This window comes from Siniperca chuatsi, linkage group LG8 (genome assembly GCF_020085105.1).
Source record: "Siniperca chuatsi isolate FFG_IHB_CAS linkage group LG8, ASM2008510v1, whole genome shotgun sequence".
In the NCBI taxonomy this organism is placed as follows: Eukaryota; Metazoa; Chordata; class Actinopteri; order Centrarchiformes; family Sinipercidae; genus Siniperca; species Siniperca chuatsi.
The window spans coordinates 18,563,674-18,587,870 of record NC_058049.1 but is presented as its reverse complement, the minus strand read 5'-3'; the positions used below and the strand labels follow the sequence as shown (position 1 = coordinate 18,587,870).

The window sequence follows — 24,197 nt, the reverse complement described above, 5'->3', positions numbered from 1 at the left end:
GGGAAGTGGGTCAGAAAGGGGGTTGCTTTTTTACTAAATAAAATATAAGATTCAGTCCCCTTCCTGACCCCCAAACAATAATTATAATAATTAAACAAAGAAAATTGGCTAAATTGTTCACCATGTGACCATTAGGATTTTCCCCTCTCTTATTCCTTCTTTACGCAGCCCTGTTCACACACTCATGCACCAACAAATGCATCAAACATTATGAAATATATCTTTGTCCTGTAATCAGTCATCGTTCCTTCACTCTCTGAGTTCCTGACAAGGAACAGAAAAGCTGAATATAAGGTTGTGATGACGAATGTGATAGGAGATGGAAGTCTTACAGAATAATGAGTTACTGTGAACTAAAAATGGATCCGTCATATCAGTCTGGTGAATTTCAAAATAAAAGACAGCACCAAAAATAGCCTTATCACTGTTTCCTGATGGTAAAACATGACAATAGCCCTGTAAATGGAGATGACATAAGCTTGGTATGTAGCTCCTGAAAAGAAAAGGTTTCATGTTACTTTAGATAATAAACATCTTTGAATGCCCCACCACACTGGCACTGCACAGCCACGCAAAGGAAGTGTGCGTCACAGGTTTTTCCCTTTAATTTAGTTTTCTTTGACATGTAAAATCACGTGACTTCATTAGTACATAGATATATTGTAAGATGCGGACAAAGGAAGTGGAGTTTCAAGAAGGTGCTCTGTGCAGTATATAACCTCTGCCACAGAAGAGCTTGGCAGTATCCAGAGCTCAGACTCACAGAGTGAGGAGGAGAAGACTGAACAGCAGACAGGTATGGAGACAATACAATACTTCCTGCAACAGTTATAGTTAATACTGACAGGTGTAGTTACTTTGTAGATGACGATTTTACATGAAAAAAATACAAAAATGTGTTTAATTAGTTTAAACTACCAACAGTATGTACTATTTATAAAGTAATTAAATGTAACACCACCTGGACCAATTAAAACTCTGAAATACTGTTTATGTCTTAATGCAATAATTTTCAATAATTTAAAACTCTAAAAGGAAGTATTTTCACATATTTTACTGTTACGTATATTTCTTTTGCTTGAGTGAATAATAAAAGCAAGAATGTTACTGTTTTTTTGCTGTGGTTTACGTTAGAAAAAGGCTCTAAGTCAATTTTGCATCACTGCAGGAGTGTTGATATTTCACTCACAGGATCATGGAGGCTAAAGGACAGTTTTCAGTCTGTCTTATTCACTATGATGAGTGTAATGCTCTTTACCTGACCTGTTTTAGTCAACAGATCTTATATCTTAACAAAGAGACTCTCAACATGGACAGGAGGTGTATTGAGGTTGCCAGGGTTATATTGGTCTTATAGGGCAGGAAGAACAAGGTGGTGCTCAGTGCATTAAATGTGGTTAGATGTTTTTCCCATCAGGCCAGGAGGGCAAGGCAGGCTTTCTTTTTATGTCTGCATAAACAACTAAAATTTGACATGTGTCAAAAAGCAATCTCAGACAGAATATATTTAACTTTCTCTCTCTCCACCACCACCACAAACAGTCTCTACCTTATAAAGTTTGGAAGCAGAAGACCTAAGGCGTCGGTATTGAAACAGTCTAAGAGAGATGACTGCATCCATGACTGAACTGCAGGAGATCTACAACCAGCAGGGCTTCCTCTCAGCGCTGCCTGTCTTGAATGAGACTGAGCTGAGGGAAGCCAAGTATGCCTTTTCTGAGCTGGAGAAGGAATTTGGTAAGTACCACTGGAAGATGAAGGAGGATAAGGAGGGAAGGGACGAAAAAGGACACGTTAGTCAGGAAAAAGAGAACGAATGTGGAAGTGAAAGTGAAGTGAAAATAATAACTAATAAGAATAATCAGGAATGTGGTTTCTTGCTTGAAGAGTGTCCGTCTCGTTTCTTGTTCCACATAAAACCAAATTAAATAAAACTGTTTGTCAGTGAATGGGTATATTATGTGTTTGTATGTTTCCAGGTGAAGACTACACCCAGTACAGCCTCCATAATGTTCACGTTCAGTATCCGTGGGTGAGGGCCCTGACCAAACACCCTCAAATCTTACAAGTGGTCAAAGCCATCCTGGGCCCAGACGTCATCCTGCTGGACTCCCGCTTCATTTGTAAATACCCAGCACTCAAACCTGATGTCCAGGAGAATGAAGAGGGAGAAACCAAACCTGATGGGAATGTTGGACTTCCATATGTGGCCTGGCATCAGGATATGAGGTGGATTTACATGCTGAAAAAATGCTGAAAGGTTTTATTTTGCTTCGTTTTGTTTCATCTAACTGTAATTGTTTTGTTCACAGGTATTGGGGCATTGCTGGTGGCCCTGTTCTCTCTGTGTGGCTCGCTTTAGATGACTCACTGAAAGAGAACGGCGCACTTCAGGTCATCCCAGGTACCTCAGCTACCCATTTATGCCTTTAGCCACTGTCCTGGTTGGACCTCAGCTAAATAAAAGCAGAGATGTCTCCATGAAAAGCTTTGATTGAGTCCCACCAAAGACTATAAAAAGGTCTTAGACTTTTTTTCTTCATGTCCTGTAGGTAGCCACTGTGGTGGCATGTTGCCCCATCGTCTAGCCTCCCGCCCTGGAAACATGCTGTCAGTCAATCAGGAGATCCCAGAGGAGCTGGTGCAGGCTGATGAAGCTGTGTTTTGCCCTCTTTCAGCTGGGCAGATGTCTGTGAGTTTCTTTATATGCTGTAGGGTTATGAATTGGATTGAGTGCAATACAAGGTGAAGTAATTAGGAATTTGGATTTGTTGTAACAGATTCATGATGGACTCCTCGTCCATGCCAGTGATGCCAACACATCCCAGAGGAGGCGCTGTGGGTTTGTGATCCGTTATGTTCCCACCTGTGCATATCCCATACAGGTGAGACAAACATGAATATAGATTTATTCCATTATTATAATTTATAATTTCACACTATCAGACTTGCATGTGTATTGATCCTGATTCTTTCTGTTGCCGTCAGGATCCTGATCGTCCCAGGAAATTTGATGCGACAGTGTTGGCCTGTGGAATGGATCAGTTCAATAATTTCTCCAACAAAACCACAAGAATACTTCCGTGATTCTTCCAACTTGCAAGAACAGTTACTTGTACACTTCATATTTTTATATGCGTTTGGTCAATATTTCATACTTAGACCAAACGTCTAATATTCTATATTAATGGATAATATAATTTATAAAAAATAAGGGCAGGTTTCTATGGTATAGTTCGTACTATATTGATTGTATACTGTGAACTGTGAATAGATTATCAATTAATAAAATGTTGTTGTATTGTGCCATACATAGATTTAAATTGACTACGTTTTAAACTGCTTTAAGATAAATGCCAAAATAACCAATCAGTGAATTTTACTATTTCTGTTTACCCAGTTCACAAAGTTTGCAAAATATTAAGGACTTATGTACAGCTTTAATAAAGGTAAATCAATAAAGTATTGAAATATGATCCAAAAGCAGGGGTATATTCTTTGTAATTAGGATTTGGTCATACAAATACAAAATCCTCCAAATCCAACATTTCAGTCTTTGAGGCACAAACACAATCTGTAAAATATCTACCTTAATTAAGTGCAATTACATCAAGTAATTAAGTGATTCAAGACTTTACATTTTAGTGAGGTGTATTAGATTAATGATTTACTAGAATGTCATAAATTCAGACTGGACTCAATAAATGTGTTATTTTTCACCCAAAGCGCTGTTCCATTTCAAATCTGTCTTTTTGCATATTTAATGCACAAACGTTGTCAGAATGTACCACAGTGTACTGTATGATATTCAGAGAATTTCCTGTTCTGGGCAACACTAATCTATTGATTATTGTGGGGAAATCTTGTTTTTCTTCATAAAAGAAGATTTCAGAAATAAGGAGTAACCGTTTTAACAATACCAGAAGCAATAACCGTGAATGTGTTACTGTATATACCTGAACCTACCATTTCAAAGATTTTGTGCTGTTAGTATTATTTAAACCTCACCAGCAAACAAGCCAAAGGAAAACCAGTGCTGTCCCAAAGTTAGATATATAAATCACCTAAACATTAAGTCATGTAAGGGTTTGGTGGGTAAAACTTTTTAAAATCATCCGCCTTGTGTAACAAACCACTCAGTCTCTTCCATGTTAGATACAAACACAATATGAGAGAAAAATGAGTGAATAATTGCAAAATTGTAATTTGTAGTCATTTTATTGAAAATCTTAAAACAGCACATTGAAGATATACCATCAGACGAATGCTCAGAGATAAGTGCTATAACTTGATATTAAACACCATGTTTGTTTAGAAAATGACAGACATTTGGTTATTAAATACATACAAGCATCCACTTTGTAATTGCAGACTTTTTAAGCCAGTTTCAGTGTCTCTTTAACCATGACTCCTATTCCATCAAAAACTTTATGAAAGGGAGCATTGCACATGAATGCGCAGGTGGTTACCAGCTTATTTTTGACATCAACGTGTGCGTTCTCCACATCCGTGTTAACATGTTTGCAGCCCATCTCCTTCATGGCACCTGCTGTCTGAGCATACGGCCACCTAAAGACGAAAAGAGAGGGGAAGTTAGAACTGTAGATTGAGATTTTAATTTTTTTTTTACATAGACATCTGATGATGACAAACGATTTCACACACTTTTCACACTCTTTGTCCTGTCCCACAGTGAGCTCACAGCCAGGCAGGATTTTGGCAGCGAGGATGGGGGAGATGCAGCACATGCCCAACGGCTTTCCGGCTTTGTGGAAAGCCTTGATGAGCTTCTCTAGATGTGGCTGGATGGTGCAGTCCTTATTCTTCACTGCCCAGTCACTCAGGTTCTTAGCCACACCAAAGCCCCCTGAATGAGAACACACAGGATTTGTTTAGCATGTCACAACAGCGGAGGTGAAAAAACAGAAAGAAATGTAAAATATTTTACTCTACGGCATGTATTTATGGCTGGATCAGCCTAACCTGGGATGATGGCGGCATCAAATTTGGAAACATCTAACTTGGCCAGATCGGTCACGTCACCCCTGGCGATGCGGGCACTTTCCTGAAGGATGTTTCTTTTCTCCTCTGTAGGTTTCCCCTCACAGTGATTTACAACATGCATCTGATCTGCATTCAGAGCAAACATCTGCACCTGTAATGAAACACCAGCATGTAAAACTTTCTATATCGGATCAGCCTCTGTAGCTAAGGATTGTGGGATCTTGTTAGAGTTTTTATTAAGGCCAGCTTTATCTCAGTGGGCCAGCTTTATGACATTGCTCTTGTATTACTAAATAAATGGACAGAAATGTAGACATGAAATCTGCAAAGTCCCTCTAAATGGGACTGGAACCAGAAGTTTGACATAAAATAGCAGATAAATACACTGTAATAAGTTTCCATCTCTTCTTTTCTTGCCCTTACTTTTGCTTCAGCCCGGCTCAGATGGACGAGGACAGCGGAGGCCTCGTGGATCTCTGTGCCGTCGTAGACTCCACAGCCTGCGAGAATAACTGCAACACGCTTCACCATGGTTCCTATGAAACACACACATAAAGCACATATGCTTATCTAAATATATGTAGATTATCTAGACTGCATAACTTTTACTTCATAAAAGTGTTTATCCACCTATTTGTTTCCTTATCAGACACTGCTCCTGAGCCACCTGTTGCACATGTTTACATAAAGAATTTACAGAGCCAGGTGACAGTAAAGAGAGCCAGTAAAGAGAAGTTACAGCAAGTGGTTGAAGTCTGCTGTGCAAGACTGGAAAACGATACGTAACAGACACTTCACAGTTTCCCTCATGTATTTTTCACTGCTACTTTGCATTAATCATAACATTATTGTCTAAAATCAACATGTGTTTGTTCCTAAAAATTTTAAGAGAAAGCATTGCTTAAGTTTCGATAGCAGTGAAGACAGTGTACATAGATCTCACCTTGTATTCGTAGGTAGGTGTCCTGGCTTTGTGTGTGATGGAGCTGTTCAGCTGAGGTGTGCTGGCTGAACTCTGAAGCTGACTCTTTATAGCCTTGCTGCCTCTCTGTCTCCTCCCACAAGCTGCTATCCAAAATGCTGACATCATGCACCTCAAAAGGTTACCAAGAACACTGCTGAGATAAAATGCTGAATCATTCCTCTCAATAACATAGTTTTCAATTAACAATAAAAGTGACGTAATGAGGAAACACTGAAAAAATAACATGTGCTTTAGGTATTATATGAATGTCAGTCTTGTCCCTATTTGCATTTATGGAGCACAGTTAGAGGAAAAAGATTTGTTTAGAAACATTTTAATTTTACTGGTTAAAAATCAGAAATGGAATTATCGTGCCTAATACAGGAATAATTAGTCTTGATATTTAGACTATATATATATATATATATATATATATATATATATATATATATATATAAAATGGTACTGTACAGGCGTATTTTATCGCAATCAGCCTACCTGATGTCTCTTATCTTAATATAATTTTTGGAGTAGCCTGTGTTTCCTCTACTGTGACGGACCTGAGGATCTTTCCAGCGAGTTGCAGGTTTTCCTCTCAGGTTTCTTCTGCGTGCTGACGTCACACGCAGCCGTATAAAGCGACGCCTCGCGTCCTCAGAAATCCACTCCTGCTATGGCTCAACTCCACTCTCTGCATGTGTCCGTCGGCATACTGGGCATCTCTGGCGGTGAGCTTTTATTTTCATACGTCAATTATGATTTTTTTTTGTTGCATTTGCATTTTATGCCATAAGCCTACTTTCTGCTGTTATCATTAACGTTGCTTATGATCATGAATCTCATATAAATGTAGGCTATGCTAAAAAATAAAGCGATATCCTACTGTATTTTGGTAGGCTATTAAAATTCAAAAAGTATGTTTACAAACTAAAACGAGGTGCCAACTTCTAATATTACCAACTCTGTGCTTATTAATAATCAAATGTCATGGCAATATATACTAAAAATAAAGAGACATATTCGTTTAGTATCAGATTTTAAAAAGCATGTTGTTTAAGTGTTAAGTGTTAAGACTCTACTGCTAATATCAGAAAACAACTCTATTCTTAAAACCAATCATACTGCTGCAGATATTTTTATTAATTAATTAATCATTAGCTACGTAAAACATGTAATCATTTGAGGAAATTAAAACAGGTAAACGTCTCAGTTATACTTTAGGCAGCTCTGGGGCATCATCATCAAATGTAACAAAAAAAAACCCCCAAAACTTCTTTGTTGCTGTTTGCTCTAGATAATGGGGTTTTTGTTCTGACTTGTAGGTTCTCTGCTGCTTTTGGTTAACAACTATGCCAGCTCACCTGAAAAAGACTTCATCCCCCATACTGCACTGGGGATTCTGCTCCTCATCATTGCAGCCCTCTTAGCTTATGCAGGTTGGTTTTGATGAATGCTTATCACAAGTTTTGTTTCATTCGTTCATTTGTAGTATTGGTTGATTTGTATTTGTGTGTAAAAATCATAATCCTCTCCCTGGTCCCTCTTCTCTGTTTACTCTTTGTCTCTCAGGTATCCGTCGCAGTCTGTCCCACGCCCAGCTGTTCTCCTCTCTGTGTCTGACTGTCTCTGCCCTGTGGTGTGGTTCAGGTCTGGTGTACATCCTGGTGGGGCAAGGGGTGCTGCAGCCCGCAGAGTTGAGATCCTCTCTGGTCCCGGGCCTGGCAGCATTTACCTTAGCCCTGCTCATCGTAGGCAGCGTAGCAGTCATAGTAAAGAAAGCAGTTCTATTTCTCATAGCTGTTGGCATTAGCTTAGCATGTGCTCATCAAATCGCCAGTTTATCAGTTGTAGGTTTTGGTCAGTCTGCCACAGCTGCTAACTACCTTCTTGTCTGTCTGGTGGGTGTTTACTTTGGTTTTGGACGCCTGCTGTCCACCATCACTCATGGTAAAGTGGAGCCTCCAGGAACAGGTCTGAAGAGGAAAGCAGAGCTGATAACAGAGCAGAACCAGGGGTGTAGTGATGCAGTGTCAGTAGGTCTGGTGATGAACTTGCTGTCCGCCTCTGTGCTAGCCTGTCCTCTGTTAGGTGTGGTCCCCCAGCTCTCCGTCGGTCACGTCCCCTGGCTGTGGACAGCTGGAGTCTTCCAGCTTGGCACGTGTGTCCTCTTCTACCGAGCCATGGACACACTTGCTGCCACTTTTTACGGATTCACTGCTCTACTGAAATTTGCAGAGGGCTACAGCGCTCTCCTATCATTCTACTCAATTCAGCCTTTCTCCCCTGTTCCCTTCCCTGTTGTCTTCTCTGTGCTTTTCTCCATCCTGGCTCTGTTTAGTTGTCAAAAGAGCTTGCTGGAGGGGTTCTACCAGTTATTCTTTGCAGCTTATTGTGTTGCCATTGCAGCCCAGCCCCAAGGCTTCTTCCAAGGAGGCACGCAGGGTGTACAGGGAGCTATATTTGTAATCTCTGCCGGCATGCTTTTAATAACTACATTCAATATGGTCTCCACTACAATGATTCCCACAGGGCAGGGCTATTTCAAGGCTTTAGTAACCAGTATGCAGGGTCTTACTCTCAGAGCCCATGATAAAGAGCTACATGCACCTCACCTGGGCTACTCCAAGTATGCAGATGCCGAGGTGTTAGGCCACGCCTGCAGTGTGCTTGCTGCTTTTGCCGTCACAGCCACAGTTGGTGACAGAAATCCTCTGTCTGTGCTGATTCTGCCCTGGGTGGTCGTAGCTGGAGGGACACTCCAGCTGCTCTGTGGTTCAGTAGCTTTTGCTCGAGGTAAAACCTTCGAGAGCACAGTTTTTATTCTCTATGGCATGATGTGGACAGTGTGGGGGTTGACGCGATATGGCGGCCTCTACGGTGAAACCAGAAGCTTTAATGTGGCTGTCGGGATCATTAGCTTCATGCTGTTTAATGGCTTAGTGACAGCTGCAGCGCTGTTTCTAAATGTCGCCTGGTTTGTGTACGCCCTCACCTTCCAGCTTATCCTTATTAGCTTCCTGCTGGATGCAGTAGGTGCACTGCCTTATAGTTATGACATAGGAGTCACCATCATCTTTGGTCTCATCAGTTTTTATTGTTTCCTGGCGCACATTTTCAACAGCACCTTCCAGTCCCCCCAGATCCCCTTAGGAAAGCCTTTAGTCAAGCTGAGAGGGGTCGGGGGAGGCGCAAGTATCTGTCCGCATGTACCAGCCCACAGGGCCACGTCTGTCCAGCAGATTGCAGGTCAGAATCTGTTAAAGAAATCAATGTTGATTTAAAAAAATACACAGTTGATTACATACTTGATGTGAGTGTAATTTTTCTTCTTCTTCCATATGCAGAAATCATGAAAAATGGTGGCATATGTGGAATGCCTACTGACACCGTCTATGTGCTGGTGGCAGCTTGCAACAGGCCCGATGCAGTTGTCAAAGCTTACAAGTGAGTTTCCATTTTCATGAGTGTGCCCTTATATTCATTCATGTACTGATTCAATCTCATTGCTCTCTAATTGGTGTGTTGTTGACTTCAGGGTGAAGAAGCAGGCGCAGGACCGACCCATGTCCTTGTGGATCTCCTCCATCAAGCAGCTGGAGCCTGTGCGACACCTGCTGAGCCCTCTGGTCCTGGACTTCATGGAGGCTGCGTGGCCCTCCTCCATTAGCATGGTTATACCCAGAGGTAGGTGTGCATTTGTGGATACATATTTGTGTGTATGCCTGTGTGGGTGCCTGATGTTGCATGGTGAGGGTTTTATGAGCATCATATTGGTTTCTTATCTCACACAGGCCCATGGATGGACACCTTTGGTTTAGGAGATGCTGCCAAACACATAGGGACTCCACAAAGCATTGCTATCAGAAACCCAGACTGTTCTGTGGCCACACACCTCATTAATCTGGTAAGGGCTGTGCAAAACAGTCACTACAGGTCTTAAAGTGAATGAAACTAGTCAGCAGGCCTATAAAATATAAATACAACAACCTTTTTCTTGCAGGTGGGGCCCATCGCTGTGACCTCAGCCAACCCTACAGGCGAGGCAGACACAACTCACCACAACCAAGTTTATGCTAAGCTGGGCGACAAGGTGAGGACAATATTTCAGTGTTATTAAACACAAGAGGCACTGCTGTTCTTATTTCGTGCAGTAAACTACATGTGCATTTTGCTTGGTTAGGTGGATGGAGTGTTGTGTGATGGAGCCTCCCCAGAGAACATTGCATCTACTGTGGTTGACTGCACTAAGATTGAAACAGGGCATATTGGTTTCTTCAGAGTGGGTCTCATTCCTAAATCTAAGGTAATATAAATATCCCTTCTTTTTCTATTATAACAGTTTCAGTTCGGTGTACGCTTACACTAATGTCCACTGCTTTTGTTTGTGTGCTGTGAAGGTTCTTCAAATCTTCGAGGAGGTTCAGAGGCGGCGCAGAGAGGGGCAGATGAATCCTGCTTTTGAATATGATCTGCATCTGCCAGGTACACAAAGGGACACATATTCAGGAGAAGACATCTCAGCAGAGTCAGGAAGAGGAATTGAAAGCTCAACACCATCCACAGTTTCACCTGAACAAAGTCCAGTCCTCAGAAATGGGTCATAGTATCAGTGCACTGCTTAGCAACGCTGCGAAATGTAACTTAAATTCAGATGTACACAAATAGCTATTATTAAACGACAAATCCACACACGGATGGACATTTAATAGTTGCTTGTTTACTATTGTTTGAGGAAGTTTCATGTACCACCAAGTGCAGGGACAACCCCACAAGCTGTCCATGGAGGAGCAAACATTATATTATATGTACGCAGACTCTAATGCACTAATGTACATCACTTGTAATATGACTAATTGAATAATTTTATGTTTTGTACTGTATGTATTATATTACATTTATTTAGATTGTCTGCACTTTTGTCTGGAAATTGTAGTATTTTAAATACATGAATGTACTGTATATACTTTTCATGATAAAATATTCATTAAATTAATTCCAAAAGCAGCTGCAATTATTTATACTGTATTAATATATTATTGACTGTGTGTTTTACTCTATTCTATGAAACACATTCATTATAACATTTACAGATCACTGCCCAACATGAACATTTCCAGATTGCACTGTAACTTGACATTATGGCCAATATAAACCAAAAGGAGTAGATGCATAAGGAAACCACATAATTTACAACTTAATTAAATTGTCAATTATAATGTGCTTGAAGAGTTAAAAAAAAGAATTAGCAATAAATACTTGAAAGTTCAGTGTTTGATAAAAGAATCATGTATGTTTATCAAATAATATCTGATGATGCCTGATACAAGTGGAACATTTCTCAGTATGGATAAATAACATTTTGGAATAATACCCATCATTTGCAAAGCACCTTTCTCAACAAAGTAAGAACATTTAGTATGAACAGCAGCATAGAATGTGCTATTATTGCATTTAATGCACTTATGGAAACATTGTTTTGACACTTTGAATTTCATACTTATTTTAAAGCCTCAACACACCCAAAGTCCACCCACACAGGTGTTTTCACTCATGTTATCTGATTAGAACTCTTCTACTGTGTGAGCGTGACAGACTATGCTTGATCGAAAGCTCGGTCACTCTCCTGTTAGCTTTGTTGCACGTTTTAGGGCAGGACAATTACTTGTTATTATTGCTATTAGTTCATAGAGTTATAATTATACAGTCTAATTAGCCAGAGTAATTGAAAACACCTGTGTGGGTGTGCAGGGCTTTAACATAGAAACCATGAAATCACATCAAACATTTAATTTCATGAAACCACATAGGGGATCAACCAGGAGTAATTACACTGTACATTGAGGGATGTAATCTAAAGCGTTTCTGCAAACGTTGTTTCCTGATTCTGTGTAAGTAAAAGCTTTCCTGTTATTGCTGTGGAAACTCAATGGAGCTGATTAATCCTTTTGTAGAATGTGTACTTTTTTATCTGATAAATAAATAAACTATTACCAGAAACATTTCCTCTCTTTGGGAGTCGTTGAGTAAAGAGGCTGTCTGGACTGAAGACCACAGTGTGTCGTCTGCACACTGTTAACCACAGTGACTAACAAACTGTGGAGCAGGGTGAGAGGACATTCTCAGAGACAATAACCTCTCATAGCAGTGATTTTGTCAGACAGGGTTTGGGTAATTATGTGGACATGTGTCAGTGCTCGTAATGCGTGTGTAAATATCTGTGTGTATGTTGACTGTCCAACCAGCTCTAACATTTTCAGACTGTGTGCTCTAACCAGTTCTGCCATCAGAACATCAAGTTGGCTGAATCCCAACAATCTAAGCCTTATGCTTGTGCCTGTACCACCCCTCCTTCAGGAAGTGCATGAAAAAATAACACTCAAAATGATGAATGTCTATAATGTTGTTCTTTACGTAAGTAATTTATCTATCATTTGAAGCCTAACGAAACTAAGGAAATGGTTAATTTGCCACCAATTCAATCCTGATTTGCTCAGTAATGTTTTCAACAGTTTTTTAAACTGTTCCATGAAAACACTTTGCCAATCAAGTGGAACAGTTGATTGGGGAAGTGTTTTCACTGGTGAAGTTTGAAGTACTTCCTGGTAATGAGTTATTCAGTAAAAGCAGCAGTTAGTTTCATCATGAGCCTATATGTATTATTTAAACAGGGAAAATCAGTGTAGGTTTGAGATAATTTCACAGTGACATATATGAAAAAATGTTACAATTACAACGAGAAGGAAACTTCAAGGATGTTTCTTTGTTGTTGAGAACACAGAAAGTAACTAGACATTTTGTCAATATTTTGCTCTCGTTGTCAAAATAACACTTTATGCTATCTTGTTGGGAGAAACATGTTTAGCTGTAATCTAATCTGCCCAAAGTCACTTCTTCTTTGGAGCAGACGTCGTTTTACTGTATCTTCATAAAAAGTGGGAAAGGAAATTCCAGTGGGTAAAGCTGCTCACCTTTGTTTGCAAACCACCCACCATGGAAGTTTACACAATTCAGTAAACAAAAGAGAAGTGATGTATGTAATTTAATCTGCAGCACCACTGCCATGAAAACACAAATTGTCCGGAAAACACATGAATGAAAACTGATTTGAAACTTATGTCAGCGCTCATCAGGGTGTTAATATTTAATTTTAGGTCATTTAAAACCTTCATTTAAACTCGAAGAATCATTGAGGTTGCCCTCATTTGCAATGATGTTGAGTTATATACAAGTTAAAAATAAATAGGACAAACACAGATGAGAATAAAGAAAAAAATGTTGAAACAGTTACACATTGAAGCAGGGAGGTTTGTAATCATGGTTTTAAATTGTCCATAGGTTGGTAGAGTATTGATTTTCAACGTGTGTTGAAGATCATTCCAAGAATTTGGGGCACTAAAATACTTTCCAAATTCAATCCGTATTCGGGGGGCCTTAAGCACAAGCCAGTCATCTGGGCGATTTGGATAGGGTCCAAAGTTCCAATCCAGCATCACTGAGCTGTAAGGTGGTAGCTTAACCTTTAATAGATAAACAAATACCAAAGTTCATTACGCCTCTCCGCCAGAGAAGACCAACCCACCGTATCAGGATACAATGGTGAGCACCATTACCAGTAATAAACCTGAGGGCAGAATGATAGACTCTGTCCAGGTGTTTAAGAGTGGAAAGAGTAACAGTAGTTTTCTGTTTCGCACGAATGTTAATTTTAAGGGTCGAAACAGAAAACAACAGTCCTCAACAGTCATTTCATAAAGATATTTTGATATTATTTTAACTAACCTAAATATCAATGCTCTTACAGTTTTGAGCTGAGTTTTACAGCTGAGAAACAGAGAAATGGTAACAAATGGTTAATTTATTGCAACATTTACCAAGACATCCACAGTTATACAAATATACAACCAGCAATACTCTTGCTTTCACTGAGTCTTTCTCATATTGTTCATAAAGTGTCCCTGAGATTGTCGAATGGAAATGGGGGAGCTGAAGAGGCCGATCTTGTAGGAAATCAGCCATGAAGAGGCTTCTCTGAATGAGAGAAATGAGGTACGAGACAATCACACCATAGTGCTTTTCACTCTGTCAAAGATCTGTCGGACTTTCACTGCAGGGACACAACCTTCCCTCACAATGGTGATGGTCCCTGTGAAAAGAGTAAGATAGGCTTGAGTTAGAAAGGGATTGTGAAAACACACAAAAAATAGAGAATGTAATGGGAATATCTTTGCGTTTTACCTTCATCAATCTTCAGGCAGTTGACCACGGTAGAAGCAACAACTTCATTTGAGTTCCCGTCACACAGAATCCCTTGGATCTTGTGTCCCAGTCGACTGTGGCAAAACAGATGGTAGGAGAGGGTGTGTGAGTAAATGTACATGTAGTTGACATCCTGTGGCAATATACTGTGATAGGCAATAAATGCCACATTTGTCACTCTGCTACACAAGACATAAGATTAATCTGCTGTAAAAGGACATTAAATACTAACATAGGTCAGAGCATTCTGCTACAGTACAAGCAGTTTATAAATGTCTTCAGACAGAAGCACGACATTGTGTGTAGTGTGTTGGAGGAATAACAGGAAACATGAGGACTTGAGTATAGTAGAGTTCTGTGAAGAGACACTTACTTGATGACCATGCTGTGGTGGGTGCTGTCCGGCTCTCCGCTGGGATTGGCTGAGGTAATAGCAAGGGGTCCAGTGATGTCACATAGGTGGCTGGTCACCGTGTGGTCAGGGACGCGGATCATGATGCTGTCCTTGGTACCGACACGGTCATAAGCTGGTCCCACTCCTACCGAAGATAAGTTACTGATACTGATCATTGATATTTATTTAAAATAAGCTAAAATAGTTGTAAATTGAATTCAGTAACACAGCATTTGAACTGCTATGAACAGTTTACCTAGTTTAAACAGCCAGTCTCCTTTGCTGACAATGCAGCTGATGCCTCCTGGATACACATTCCTCATAAACTCCCAGAGCAGAGGACTAAAGGGAGGCTTGGTTGCCACCAGCTGCTCCACATTAGAGATGCAAATACAGATGGGCTTCTCTGCCGGTCTGTCCTGGATGAGGTCACAGATAACAGGTCCATGAGTTTCACATCAATGATCTACCTCATATTACACTTCAAAATGATATAAATTACAAGCTTATTCTTCATTCTTACTTTAATATTGTAGATTTTCTCTATAGCTTGAGGATTCTTGCAGGAGGCAGCCAGGGCATACACAGTGTCTGTGGGAATGCCACATACTCCTCCTTCCTCCAGAAGGCCAACGATCTTCAAGATACCACTGGTGAGTTGTGAATTAGCCACAGGACAGGGTGGCTCTGGAGCAGACTCCTGCTTCACTTCCTCCTGAGACAGGCCACAGAGGGAGGGAAATTTTCATAAAATGAACTGAATATAACAGACCACTAAAGAATTGGCAGAGGAGTGCAAAAAGAGTCTTTTAATTGGTTACCTTTATTAAGGGAGAGCCCATAGGCAGCAATCTCTGTGAGAAGATGCAGTTCACCAGTGACGCCAGAACTCCATATATGCAAATTGTTGAAAGTAGTGCAAGCATGGCCACTGTAAAGAAAATGTTTCAATAATTAGATGCATTTTTTTACAGATATGATTTTAATTTAAGCCTATTACTAGATTTTAAAACCTAAAAAATTAGTTCAGAATGAGGCTTTGTCTACTCACTTTCTAGTTTGTGTGGCAGTTGCTGCAGAGTGGAAAGCAGGAAACAGACCAGAACAACCTCCATGACTGCTGTTAGAAACAGCAAAACCAGGTTCCTATAGGCAGCTGACATAAACAATGGAAGAATGAAAACAAGCTCAAAAACAAACAAATTAATTCATTCTTTTTTTTTTAAATAATCTTGTTGACCTTACCAATCAGCATAAGGAAAGCATTAATGACAAGGAGAGCAATGGCTCCTGCTGCAAAACCGTAGGCTGCCTCTGTGGAAAGCTGAAGCAGGTTACCTAGAAAAAAACAACAACTTGAGATCAAACTTTTGTTTTATTCAGTCAGAACAAGTCTCCATTTAAACATGTTTGTACTGACATACCTGCAAACCTAAACCAGGTCCAGGTTGCCCATAATGCTACATAGATGGATGAGATGACTGACCCAAAACGGCCACTTCCTGTGACTTGCAGCCGGCTGACATAGGTCTGGATGATGGCTCCAGAGATGAGGACCCAAGGAACAGTCAGATGAAGGAAGGCAGGATTCATACTGGATAGACCTCCATGAAGAGCAGAGAGAGCTGCAACCCCATTTGAAAGATAGAACAAGGCGTCTGAAGCCTGGTCAGTTTGGGGTAGCGCCTCCTGGTCCCCCTGCTTGGCCCTGCAGCAGTTCAAAGCCTTCTTCAACTGGTCAGTGGAGACAGGCTGTGGTCCTACAGGGATTAGAGACTTCTCTACTATGGTGTTGATAAGACGTGAGAAGGTACCATACAGGGAGGCTGCAGTGAACAGGGAACAAGTTAGACCAAAAAAGATGTAGTATCCCTTGAGAGGGATCTGGGGGATTGTTGAGACTGTGAGCAGGACAAACAGCATGTTATGGATCAGTTCCAGGACATCTATTTTCAGGCTTCCCACGCAGAGCGCCAAGCCTGCCATCACAAAGAACCAATTTCCCACCATTGTTTCCCTTCCTAAGACCACTTTATTGTCCTCCACAACCAGAGCAGATACCAGAAACTCATCCCAAGCCTTGATCAGCCAATATGTGGCATGAAGACCAAACTTAGTGGTGTGGTAGCAATCTTGGCGCAGATGGGCGTAGTAGCTGGAGAATAGCTGGGCAACTGTGATGATTGAGACCCATGCAGCTCCTACGCCAAAGGACTTCATGTACCCAAAGCTGTAGAAAGCAAAGATGAAGGGGGCAACAGTGTCACAGAAGAAACCCAAGGCCATGGGCTCTGCGTATTTTGTGTTTTTCTTCTTCTCTTGGCCAATGCTTTGGGCACTTGCTGAGTTGGTGGTCCCTAACAGGAGAACATTAAAGAGGGGGGTACCGAAGCCTTTGAGGACTAGACGCTGAGTCAGACCTTTGACGAGCAGTGCAGCTGAACCGTAGATGGCAAAAATCAGAATGAGCAACTCCAGAACCCCAGAGACCACGAGAGCCCAGGAGTTTGCTACCAGACCCACTGCTTCAAAAACTAAGGTGGCTGTGATGGCCCCAAAGACAAAAGGCATTATGTAGTTGACTGTGGCAGAGCAGAAGGCTAGGAGAAAGGACAGGAGGATATAGGGGACCAGACCAGCGATCGCTGACTCTTTTATAGACAAGCATAAATGGCAAACTGGGATCTCTGTGGTGGCATTTGAAGATATGTTGCTCATCATGTCAGTGGACAGGGACAAATTGCTCATCATCTGATGTGGCATAGATGTTGTTGTAGGAGTTTCAGCTAAGGCACCAAAATAGATTCGGGTGGCACCATAACTACCCCAAAGAGCAGCATAGCCAATGAAGGCAGTGCCACTCAGATGATCGTATTTTCTAAAGGAAAGCAGGCCGGCCACCAGTTGGCATATACCACCAATCAGGATGAGATGAACACCTATAAAAACATGGAAATTGAAATTACTAAAATAATTTAATAATATCTTTTATTATATTATTCTAGCAGGTTTTCTAAAAGTTATACCTGCAAGTATGTTCTCCACTCCTACTGGTGCATTGCCAGTGTGTGCTGTATTGAAGTTCTGTAGAAGTACGAGGAATGCACTGATCCCATTGGATAACATGCCTAACACTCCTGGTTCACCATAGAAACTGGCTGGAAACCCATCTGATGATGCCATAGTGTCTTTGTTGTTAAGTTTCTCTGAAACAATGAAACAAATAACTCAGACAACATATTCATTAATGTATATACTCTGTACATTTGCATTAATTAAGTATAATGTGCACATGTCAAATGCAGAAATCACCCAAAAGACAAATTGAGAATATTGTCGTAATCCTTGGTTGATTAATTGTAATGTAATATATATATTATTATCAGTATCACTGTGTTGCTAAAATATGAATGCAATACATCATCTGTTGTCTGTGGTTGGAAAGTACAACTTGACTCTCTTTTATTTGTAGAGCATTGTACAAAAAAGAAAATAGAAAAAAAATAATACTAAAAGCTAATTATAATACTTTTAAGGAACATAAATATACCATAAAGCACAGATGACAAATTGTTAAGTCCTACAAACTCAGTTAAGTCAAATTGGAAAGTTCTACTCTCTCGGGCTCTTTTCTGTCTTATCTCCCTAAACACTTACAGAAACCTGAGGATCTTTGGCCCTGCCCAGTCATAAGTGGGCTGACTCACTGTTGTTGTGTGACAGTAGCAAGAGACACAGCGGAGTAGCTATATTCAACTTTCCTGCTCCAATGACCAAGAAAGGTGTCTGCATTAGTAAGCATTTTACCCATAACTAACAGACTGATGTTTATTGATATTTACCTAAAACAGAACTGTTTTTGATCTTGTCAGTTATATATTTTCAGAGATGTAATTTTGGTATTCTCTGTTAATCTCATTAATAACTTTAAATTGTAATATTTTTTGTTCTGCCATAGAGCATTTTTAGATATTGTGAACATGTGAAAAGCATGTTATCACCATCAATTCAGTATGTGGCCTTTTAAATGGTACATGTAATGAAGTCTTTGTGCTTTTGTAATAGTTTGTAATAAAGAAAATGAAAATAAAAGTCTTACCTGGTGCAAATGCTCAGACAGATGAACTGTTGAGTTGTTCTGAAGCAAGGATGAAAGTTTGTCGACAACTTGTAGAGTTGTGGGTGTAGGAGGAGTTCATGAAATTCCCTCACACCATCCTACAATCTGCAACCTAAGAGCTGACATCACTGCACCTCACCCTCACTGGACAAAGAAGTATCAGTTCTTCCTCCTCCTCTTTTGAGGTGAGCAATGATGGTTATGACGATGATGATGATGATGATGATGACTCCCGTGGAAAATTCCTCCACTTAATCTGATATGATTTTGTTACGGATATGGAAGTGCTTCCCTGTTCCTCCCAGGCCAGTATCAAGAGTCATTTTGAGCCCTGGACTATATAAGACAGGTGCCCTCTCAATCTGAAAAGCATCAGCATCCTTCACAACCTTTTGACTGCAAACCTACTGCATCAACGAGACAGAAAAAAGAAGAGCAAAGCAAGAGAAACAACTGACTGAAACCATGATCTCCACATTAAAGGTAAAGATTTAAAGATATTTTTTCAGGCCTATTTCTGTTAGATCAATAGGGATCTATGTACCCCAGACTGTAATAAAGGGCATAAATCTTGTTCATGCTTGAGTGACTGAAGTACATTGCTGGGTATGCTTAAAGATTTGAGCAGATCTGTCAAAGAAAAGGCAGAAAATCACTGCGTGTGTCCAAAGCCTGTAATGGATCTGAGATGTAAAAAAAAAACAATTTTATAGTAATACAATGGATGTCACACTTAGTAGTTTACAGGTGTCAATAAATATATTCTGTACTCTTTGTCCTGTAGAAAACCATTACCCCAGCATGGGCTGTCAGAGGGCTACATAAGTCTGCAGTGGAAGGTAAACTTTGGTACACTCAACTTTACTCAGTGCTTGTGTCAAAACACAAAATAACATATTTCTCTCTGGTTCAGCTGTTACACAGCATTTTTACAACATTTCTCCTTTACTTACTCCTGGCCTCTTTCCTTCTTTCTACTCATACATTCCTTGCTCTTTCCCCCTGCAGTCTTGAAGCGCCAGGACCCTGAGGACACAGTCACAGCCAGCTATGGGAAGTTCATCAGTGAAGTAAAGCCCCAGCACTTGTCCTCTGTGGTGCTCCACCGCAGCAAAAGGATGGTGCTGGACAGCATTGGAGTTGGTCTGATTGGCAGCACAACAGATGTGTTTGAACTGGCCCTGCAGCACTGCCAGGTGAGGAAAGAAGGTTGTATCTGCTATGAGGCAATGAGACAGATGAAAGCAATTGCTTGACCTTATACAAACAGTAGTCATAAGTCAGTGCAACAGCTATGTGTGGACAGATGAGTGAAAAAAATCACAGGTTATTATTATGCTGAATTTAGTCATATAACTTGGCAGGTTTTTTTAATGTCTAGTGACCTTTTTCGCCAAATGTCTGTTTTTGATATATGACTTACAAAGAAACTGAATCAGCTTTCAACTGCAGAGTGACATGCCAGAGCTTTTTAAAGTAAAGCTCTCTTTATATATGTGAGGACACAATCTGTGACTGTAAAATGTTATATTAAAAATGCCCTTGTGACAACTCCCTGTGTTTACCTGTCTCTGTCTTTTCCCCTTCAGCATGTGTATGCTCCTGATGACATCAGCTCTGTGTATGGACGCAGGAGCACAAGGCTCTCCCCTACACTAGCAGCTTTCGTTAATGGAGTGGCAGTGAGTATAAATAGGTGGAACAGATGGGTCACCATTGTCCCCAGTACACCACACAATTTCAGACGCACCAAACACCATTACTACATCCGAACTACAGCCATTTTATACACAGTTATGGTACCGTCTGGGCCGCCAACCACAGGAGGGGTTGATGAAAATACTGAATTGAACCCACATTACCCTTCTGTGGACATTTCCAACATTATGTCTGCATTGCCATTGCCATTGGCCTCCATTCCTAAAGAAGCCATCAGGATGTCAACCTCATTTCTGCAGCCTGCATTTGCCTCCAGTGGTTGAAACTGTTTGTTGATTTTCCAATTCACAAAGATGGGTGTAGAGAGCTAAATTGCAGCTAATTATAAAAATTGTTTACAGCTAGCCACTGTGTTTTTTCATGAAGCACAGCAAAGTAATGTTGTCAGCATGGAAAATGTATCAATAATAATCTAATTGCTTTTAATATTAAAGCAACTCTGTGCTATTATTCACAGTCAATTGACTGTTAAAAATGTATGGGGTTTTTTTTCCTGCAGACTCACTCCATGGACTTTGATGATACATGGCACCCTGCCACTCATCCCTCAGGAGCAGTCCTTCCTGCTGTGTTAGCAATCAGTGACATGATGCCTGCTAAAAGCAAACCTACTGGCCTCGACTTCTTGCTGGCATTCAACGTTGGCATTGAGATCCAGGGCCGACTGATGAGGTTCTCCAATGAGGCCCACAACATCCCCAAGAGGTGAGCCCCTCAGATCACCAGTCAAATTGAACATAGATACTGCAATTTATAGGCTAATAGCAACATTGCAGTAGGTTTTGCACTTTACTAGGTCTCCCTAAGTGATCACTTAACAGATTTAAAGCCAGCTCATCGCTGAAGAGTTTTTATTTGTATTCTACATGGAGAACAAGTATCCACATGAGTCTAAAGAGATCCATATTTGACTCTTGCTGATCTCTGCAGTGTGCTTCACAAGGAGGCAGGTGCAGCATAATGTGCAGTCTCTTAGTGGTCTCAATGAGCTGTGAAAGGCGTGTTATTATGTTCATCTCAGGGACAGCAGAGGCTCTGTGGGTAGTGTTGGCACAATTAGCAATGTGAAGGAGAATAAAAGACAGGACTCTATTTGTGGAGACAAGTGTTTACACAAAGTCAAATCACCTACCACATTATTAAAAAAGCTGTCTCTGCGATAACGTGGAGTCACGTAAAAGAGTAGCTGTTTGTACAAAGAGACACACAGGAGCTCTGCTATTACCATAGTTATGAGAGCACACATATGAAATGCTCCTTTAGTCACAAGAGTAAATAGTTCCAAAACACCTGACTGAAGTCTCTCTCTGTCTTTCTCATCACCAGGTTTCACCCTCCCAGTGTGGTGGGGACCATGGGAAGTGCAGCTGCCTGTGCTCGCCTTTTGTCTCTGGATCACACCCGGTGCAGTCATGCTTTGGCTATAGCTGCTTCTCTATCTGGAGCCCCAATGGCTAACGCTGCCACTCAGTCTAAACCCCTCCACATTGGTAATGCCTCACGTTTGGGGCTGGAGGCTGCTCTGCTGGCCTCCCGAGGCCTAGAGGCAAGTCCACTGGTCCTGGACGCTGTCGCTGGGGTGGCTGGCTTCAATGCTTTTTATGAAGACTATGTGCCGCAGCCTTTAGACTCACCCAATAATGACGGCCATATGTTCCTGCTAGAGGAGCAGGACATGGGGTTCAAGCGCTTCCCCGCCCATCTGGGGATGCACTGGGTGGCAGATGCTGCAGCCTCGGTCCATAAGCTTCTTGTGGGGTTTGGCCCTGGTACTGTCTCCCCAGCTCAAGTTCAGGACATCCTGCTTAGAGTCCCCAAATCAAAGTACATCAATAGGCCTTTCCCTGACTCTGAGCACGAGGCACGCCACTCCTTCCAGTTCAATGCTTGCAGCGCTCTCCTGGATGGTGAGGTGACTGTGCAGTCCTTCACACCCGCTGCCATGCGGCGCCCTGACCTGCTCACTCTGCTGAGATGTGTTCGCGTGGAACATCCCAAGGACAACCCTGCTAATTTCAACCGCATGTATGGCGAAGTCCAGGTGACACTTGTCGGGGGAGACATTCTGAAGGGACGCTGTGACACTTTCTATGGTCACTGGCGCAACCCGCTGACCAATGAGAGCTTGAGGAAGAAGTTCAGAAACAACGCAGGGGCAGTACTTCCCACAGAGAAGGTTGAGAAGCTGATTGATGTGGTGGAGGAGCTGGACAGACTTGGGGACTGCAGGGCCCTTCTGTCACAGCTGCAGTGAACACTCAGACATACACAATAACAGCAAAACAGAAATTATTGTACATAAATACATTAAGACATTTTACCTAAATATTTACAGTAAAATGTATTTAAAATGATACATTTGTCCAAATCAGTGCTGGAGAATATCACTTAAAAACAGTTTGCCTATTGCACTTGGTAAAGGTTTTTCATGAAAAGCAGCTATAGGCCACTACACTCTACACTACAATTATGTTTCCATATGTGTGTCTTTTACCAATACTGACAAATACTGAAATATCTGTTGAGCCATGTCAGAACATATTTATCTAATGTATTCTTCAGTGTATTATTCCATTATATTTTAGATTATTAATTAATCAGTGAGTTGTAAAATGTGATCTAGTTACATTGCAAAAAGTAAATAAAGGAAGATTTATGTACTGAACAATGTCAACATTATACATATACATGTAGTAGTGCCAAGTACTGTACCATGTTTTTTGTGCCAAATAATTGATTGTTAAAATGTTAATTTAAACAATGTACATGCTTGATGCTTGTAAATATGTAAATGCAATACTTTTTCCTCTTTGACATTGTAACATTTTATTACAAGCATTTCTGTTTGTGAATTTTTGTTTAAATAAAACTTTATTTTAAAATTAGAATGTGTTCACTTTGGCCCAGAACAATACTCACAACTCTTCCTATGAGTACTCAACCACACCTGTTTTAACACAAATTAAAATGAAAAAGAAAAAACAACATACTGTATTACCCTAGAAGAAAAGATTCTGTAGAGAAAATTTGTGACTAATGAGGTCACCAAGTACAGCACATTAGTCTGTCATCAGGTTAATCACTGCCAGTAAATCATTTAAAACTAAGACAGGGACAAACAAACATTCTTGTGTCCTTCAATTGAAACAAGCAGGAAATGAAATAACTGTTATGCACATAAAACTTAGAATCCCATAAAGGTGCTTTTCTTTTTCCAGTGTGTACATTCGGAGTGCAAACAAAAATAAGCAGCCGGGCGTTTTAATTGTGGAGCATTGCTGGGAAAAGAGAGCTGTTTTCCTCATTCCAGCCTGTGGTCCTTAAGTTTATGTATGGCAAAAAGTCTACACAGGAGATAATGGACGCCTGGCTCTGTTTCATGCACAGTCCAGCATGGGTCACACGGAAACCAACACAGCTTAGCCCTGTCTGTGCAGGCCTGTGCATGTTGAATCCACAAAGAAGTGCTTGCAAAGTGTTAATAAGAGTTAATAAATCTCTAAAGAAGAAGGAAACATTAAGTTCATTATTACAATCGGTTGTGGGTCTTTCCAAAATTAAAAGAACAAAGTTCAAAAGCAGCCCCACAAGGTTCAGAATAAAACATAAGAACCTGGGTAGTCTTTGGGAAGTAATTAAAAAAATTTACAGTAATAATGTATTAACCTTGGTCTCATCTTGTGCATTTTTATACACTCTTCTATCTAATTCAACCTGTAATTCAACCTGATAGAACTTGA

The 24,197-nt window shown here is 40.7% G+C and overlaps 5 protein-coding genes across 5 annotated transcripts; 3 read left to right on the top strand and 2 right to left on the bottom strand.

Annotated features, from left to right (window-relative positions):
- The first annotated feature begins 647 nt into the window (after positions 1–647).
- zgc:174917 (uncharacterized protein LOC565650 homolog) lies at positions 648–3,725 on the top strand. The gene is made up of 7 exons (XM_044205559.1): positions 648–796; positions 1,543–1,737; positions 1,980–2,229; positions 2,313–2,404; positions 2,553–2,692; positions 2,781–2,885; positions 2,989–3,725. Exons 2-7 carry the CDS (start codon positions 1,608–1,610, stop codon positions 3,085–3,087), a joined length of 816 nt encoding a protein of 271 aa, XP_044061494.1. The 5' UTR covers positions 648–796; positions 1,543–1,607; the 3' UTR covers positions 3,088–3,725.
- Positions 3,726–4,199: 474 nt separating this feature from the next.
- On the bottom strand, positions 4,200–6,101 carry si:ch211-153b23.5 (uncharacterized protein LOC321177 homolog). The gene is made up of 5 exons (XM_044205561.1): positions 5,948–6,101; positions 5,428–5,540; positions 4,984–5,155; positions 4,666–4,867; positions 4,200–4,569 (listed from the first exon to the last, which is right to left on the bottom strand). The coding sequence occupies exons 2-5, from the start codon at positions 5,533–5,535 to the stop codon at positions 4,377–4,379; spliced, it is 675 nt and encodes a 224-aa protein (XP_044061496.1). The 5' UTR covers positions 5,536–5,540; positions 5,948–6,101; the 3' UTR covers positions 4,200–4,376.
- Positions 6,102–6,574: 473 nt separating this feature from the next.
- si:ch211-153b23.4 (uncharacterized protein LOC335392 homolog) lies at positions 6,575–10,972 on the top strand. Its single transcript, XM_044205556.1, has 9 exons — positions 6,575–6,696; positions 7,291–7,404; positions 7,538–9,214; positions 9,313–9,412; positions 9,504–9,652; positions 9,760–9,872; positions 9,969–10,058; positions 10,149–10,271; positions 10,366–10,972. Exons 1-9 carry the CDS (start codon positions 6,642–6,644, stop codon positions 10,570–10,572), a joined length of 2,628 nt encoding a protein of 875 aa, XP_044061491.1. The 5' UTR covers positions 6,575–6,641; the 3' UTR covers positions 10,573–10,972.
- Positions 10,973–13,805: 2,833 nt separating this feature from the next.
- Positions 13,806–18,840, bottom strand: si:ch211-153b23.3. The gene is made up of 11 exons (XM_044205913.1): positions 18,718–18,840; positions 17,645–17,824; positions 16,043–17,557; positions 15,864–15,956; positions 15,670–15,774; positions 15,440–15,549; positions 15,142–15,333; positions 14,875–15,037; positions 14,598–14,763; positions 14,204–14,298; positions 13,806–14,111 (listed from the first exon to the last, which is right to left on the bottom strand). The coding sequence occupies exons 2-11, from the start codon at positions 17,799–17,801 to the stop codon at positions 14,026–14,028; spliced, it is 2,682 nt and encodes an 893-aa protein (XP_044061848.1). The 5' UTR covers positions 17,802–17,824; positions 18,718–18,840; the 3' UTR covers positions 13,806–14,025.
- A 46-nt stretch (positions 18,841–18,886) lies between these two features.
- On the top strand, positions 18,887–23,262 carry irg1l (immunoresponsive gene 1, like). The gene is made up of 6 exons (XM_044205914.1): positions 18,887–19,221; positions 19,523–19,577; positions 19,747–19,934; positions 20,328–20,420; positions 20,957–21,162; positions 21,784–23,262. Exons 1-6 carry the CDS (start codon positions 19,204–19,206, stop codon positions 22,709–22,711), a joined length of 1,488 nt encoding a protein of 495 aa, XP_044061849.1. The 5' UTR covers positions 18,887–19,203; the 3' UTR covers positions 22,712–23,262.
- The last annotated feature ends 935 nt before the right edge of the window (positions 23,263–24,197 follow it).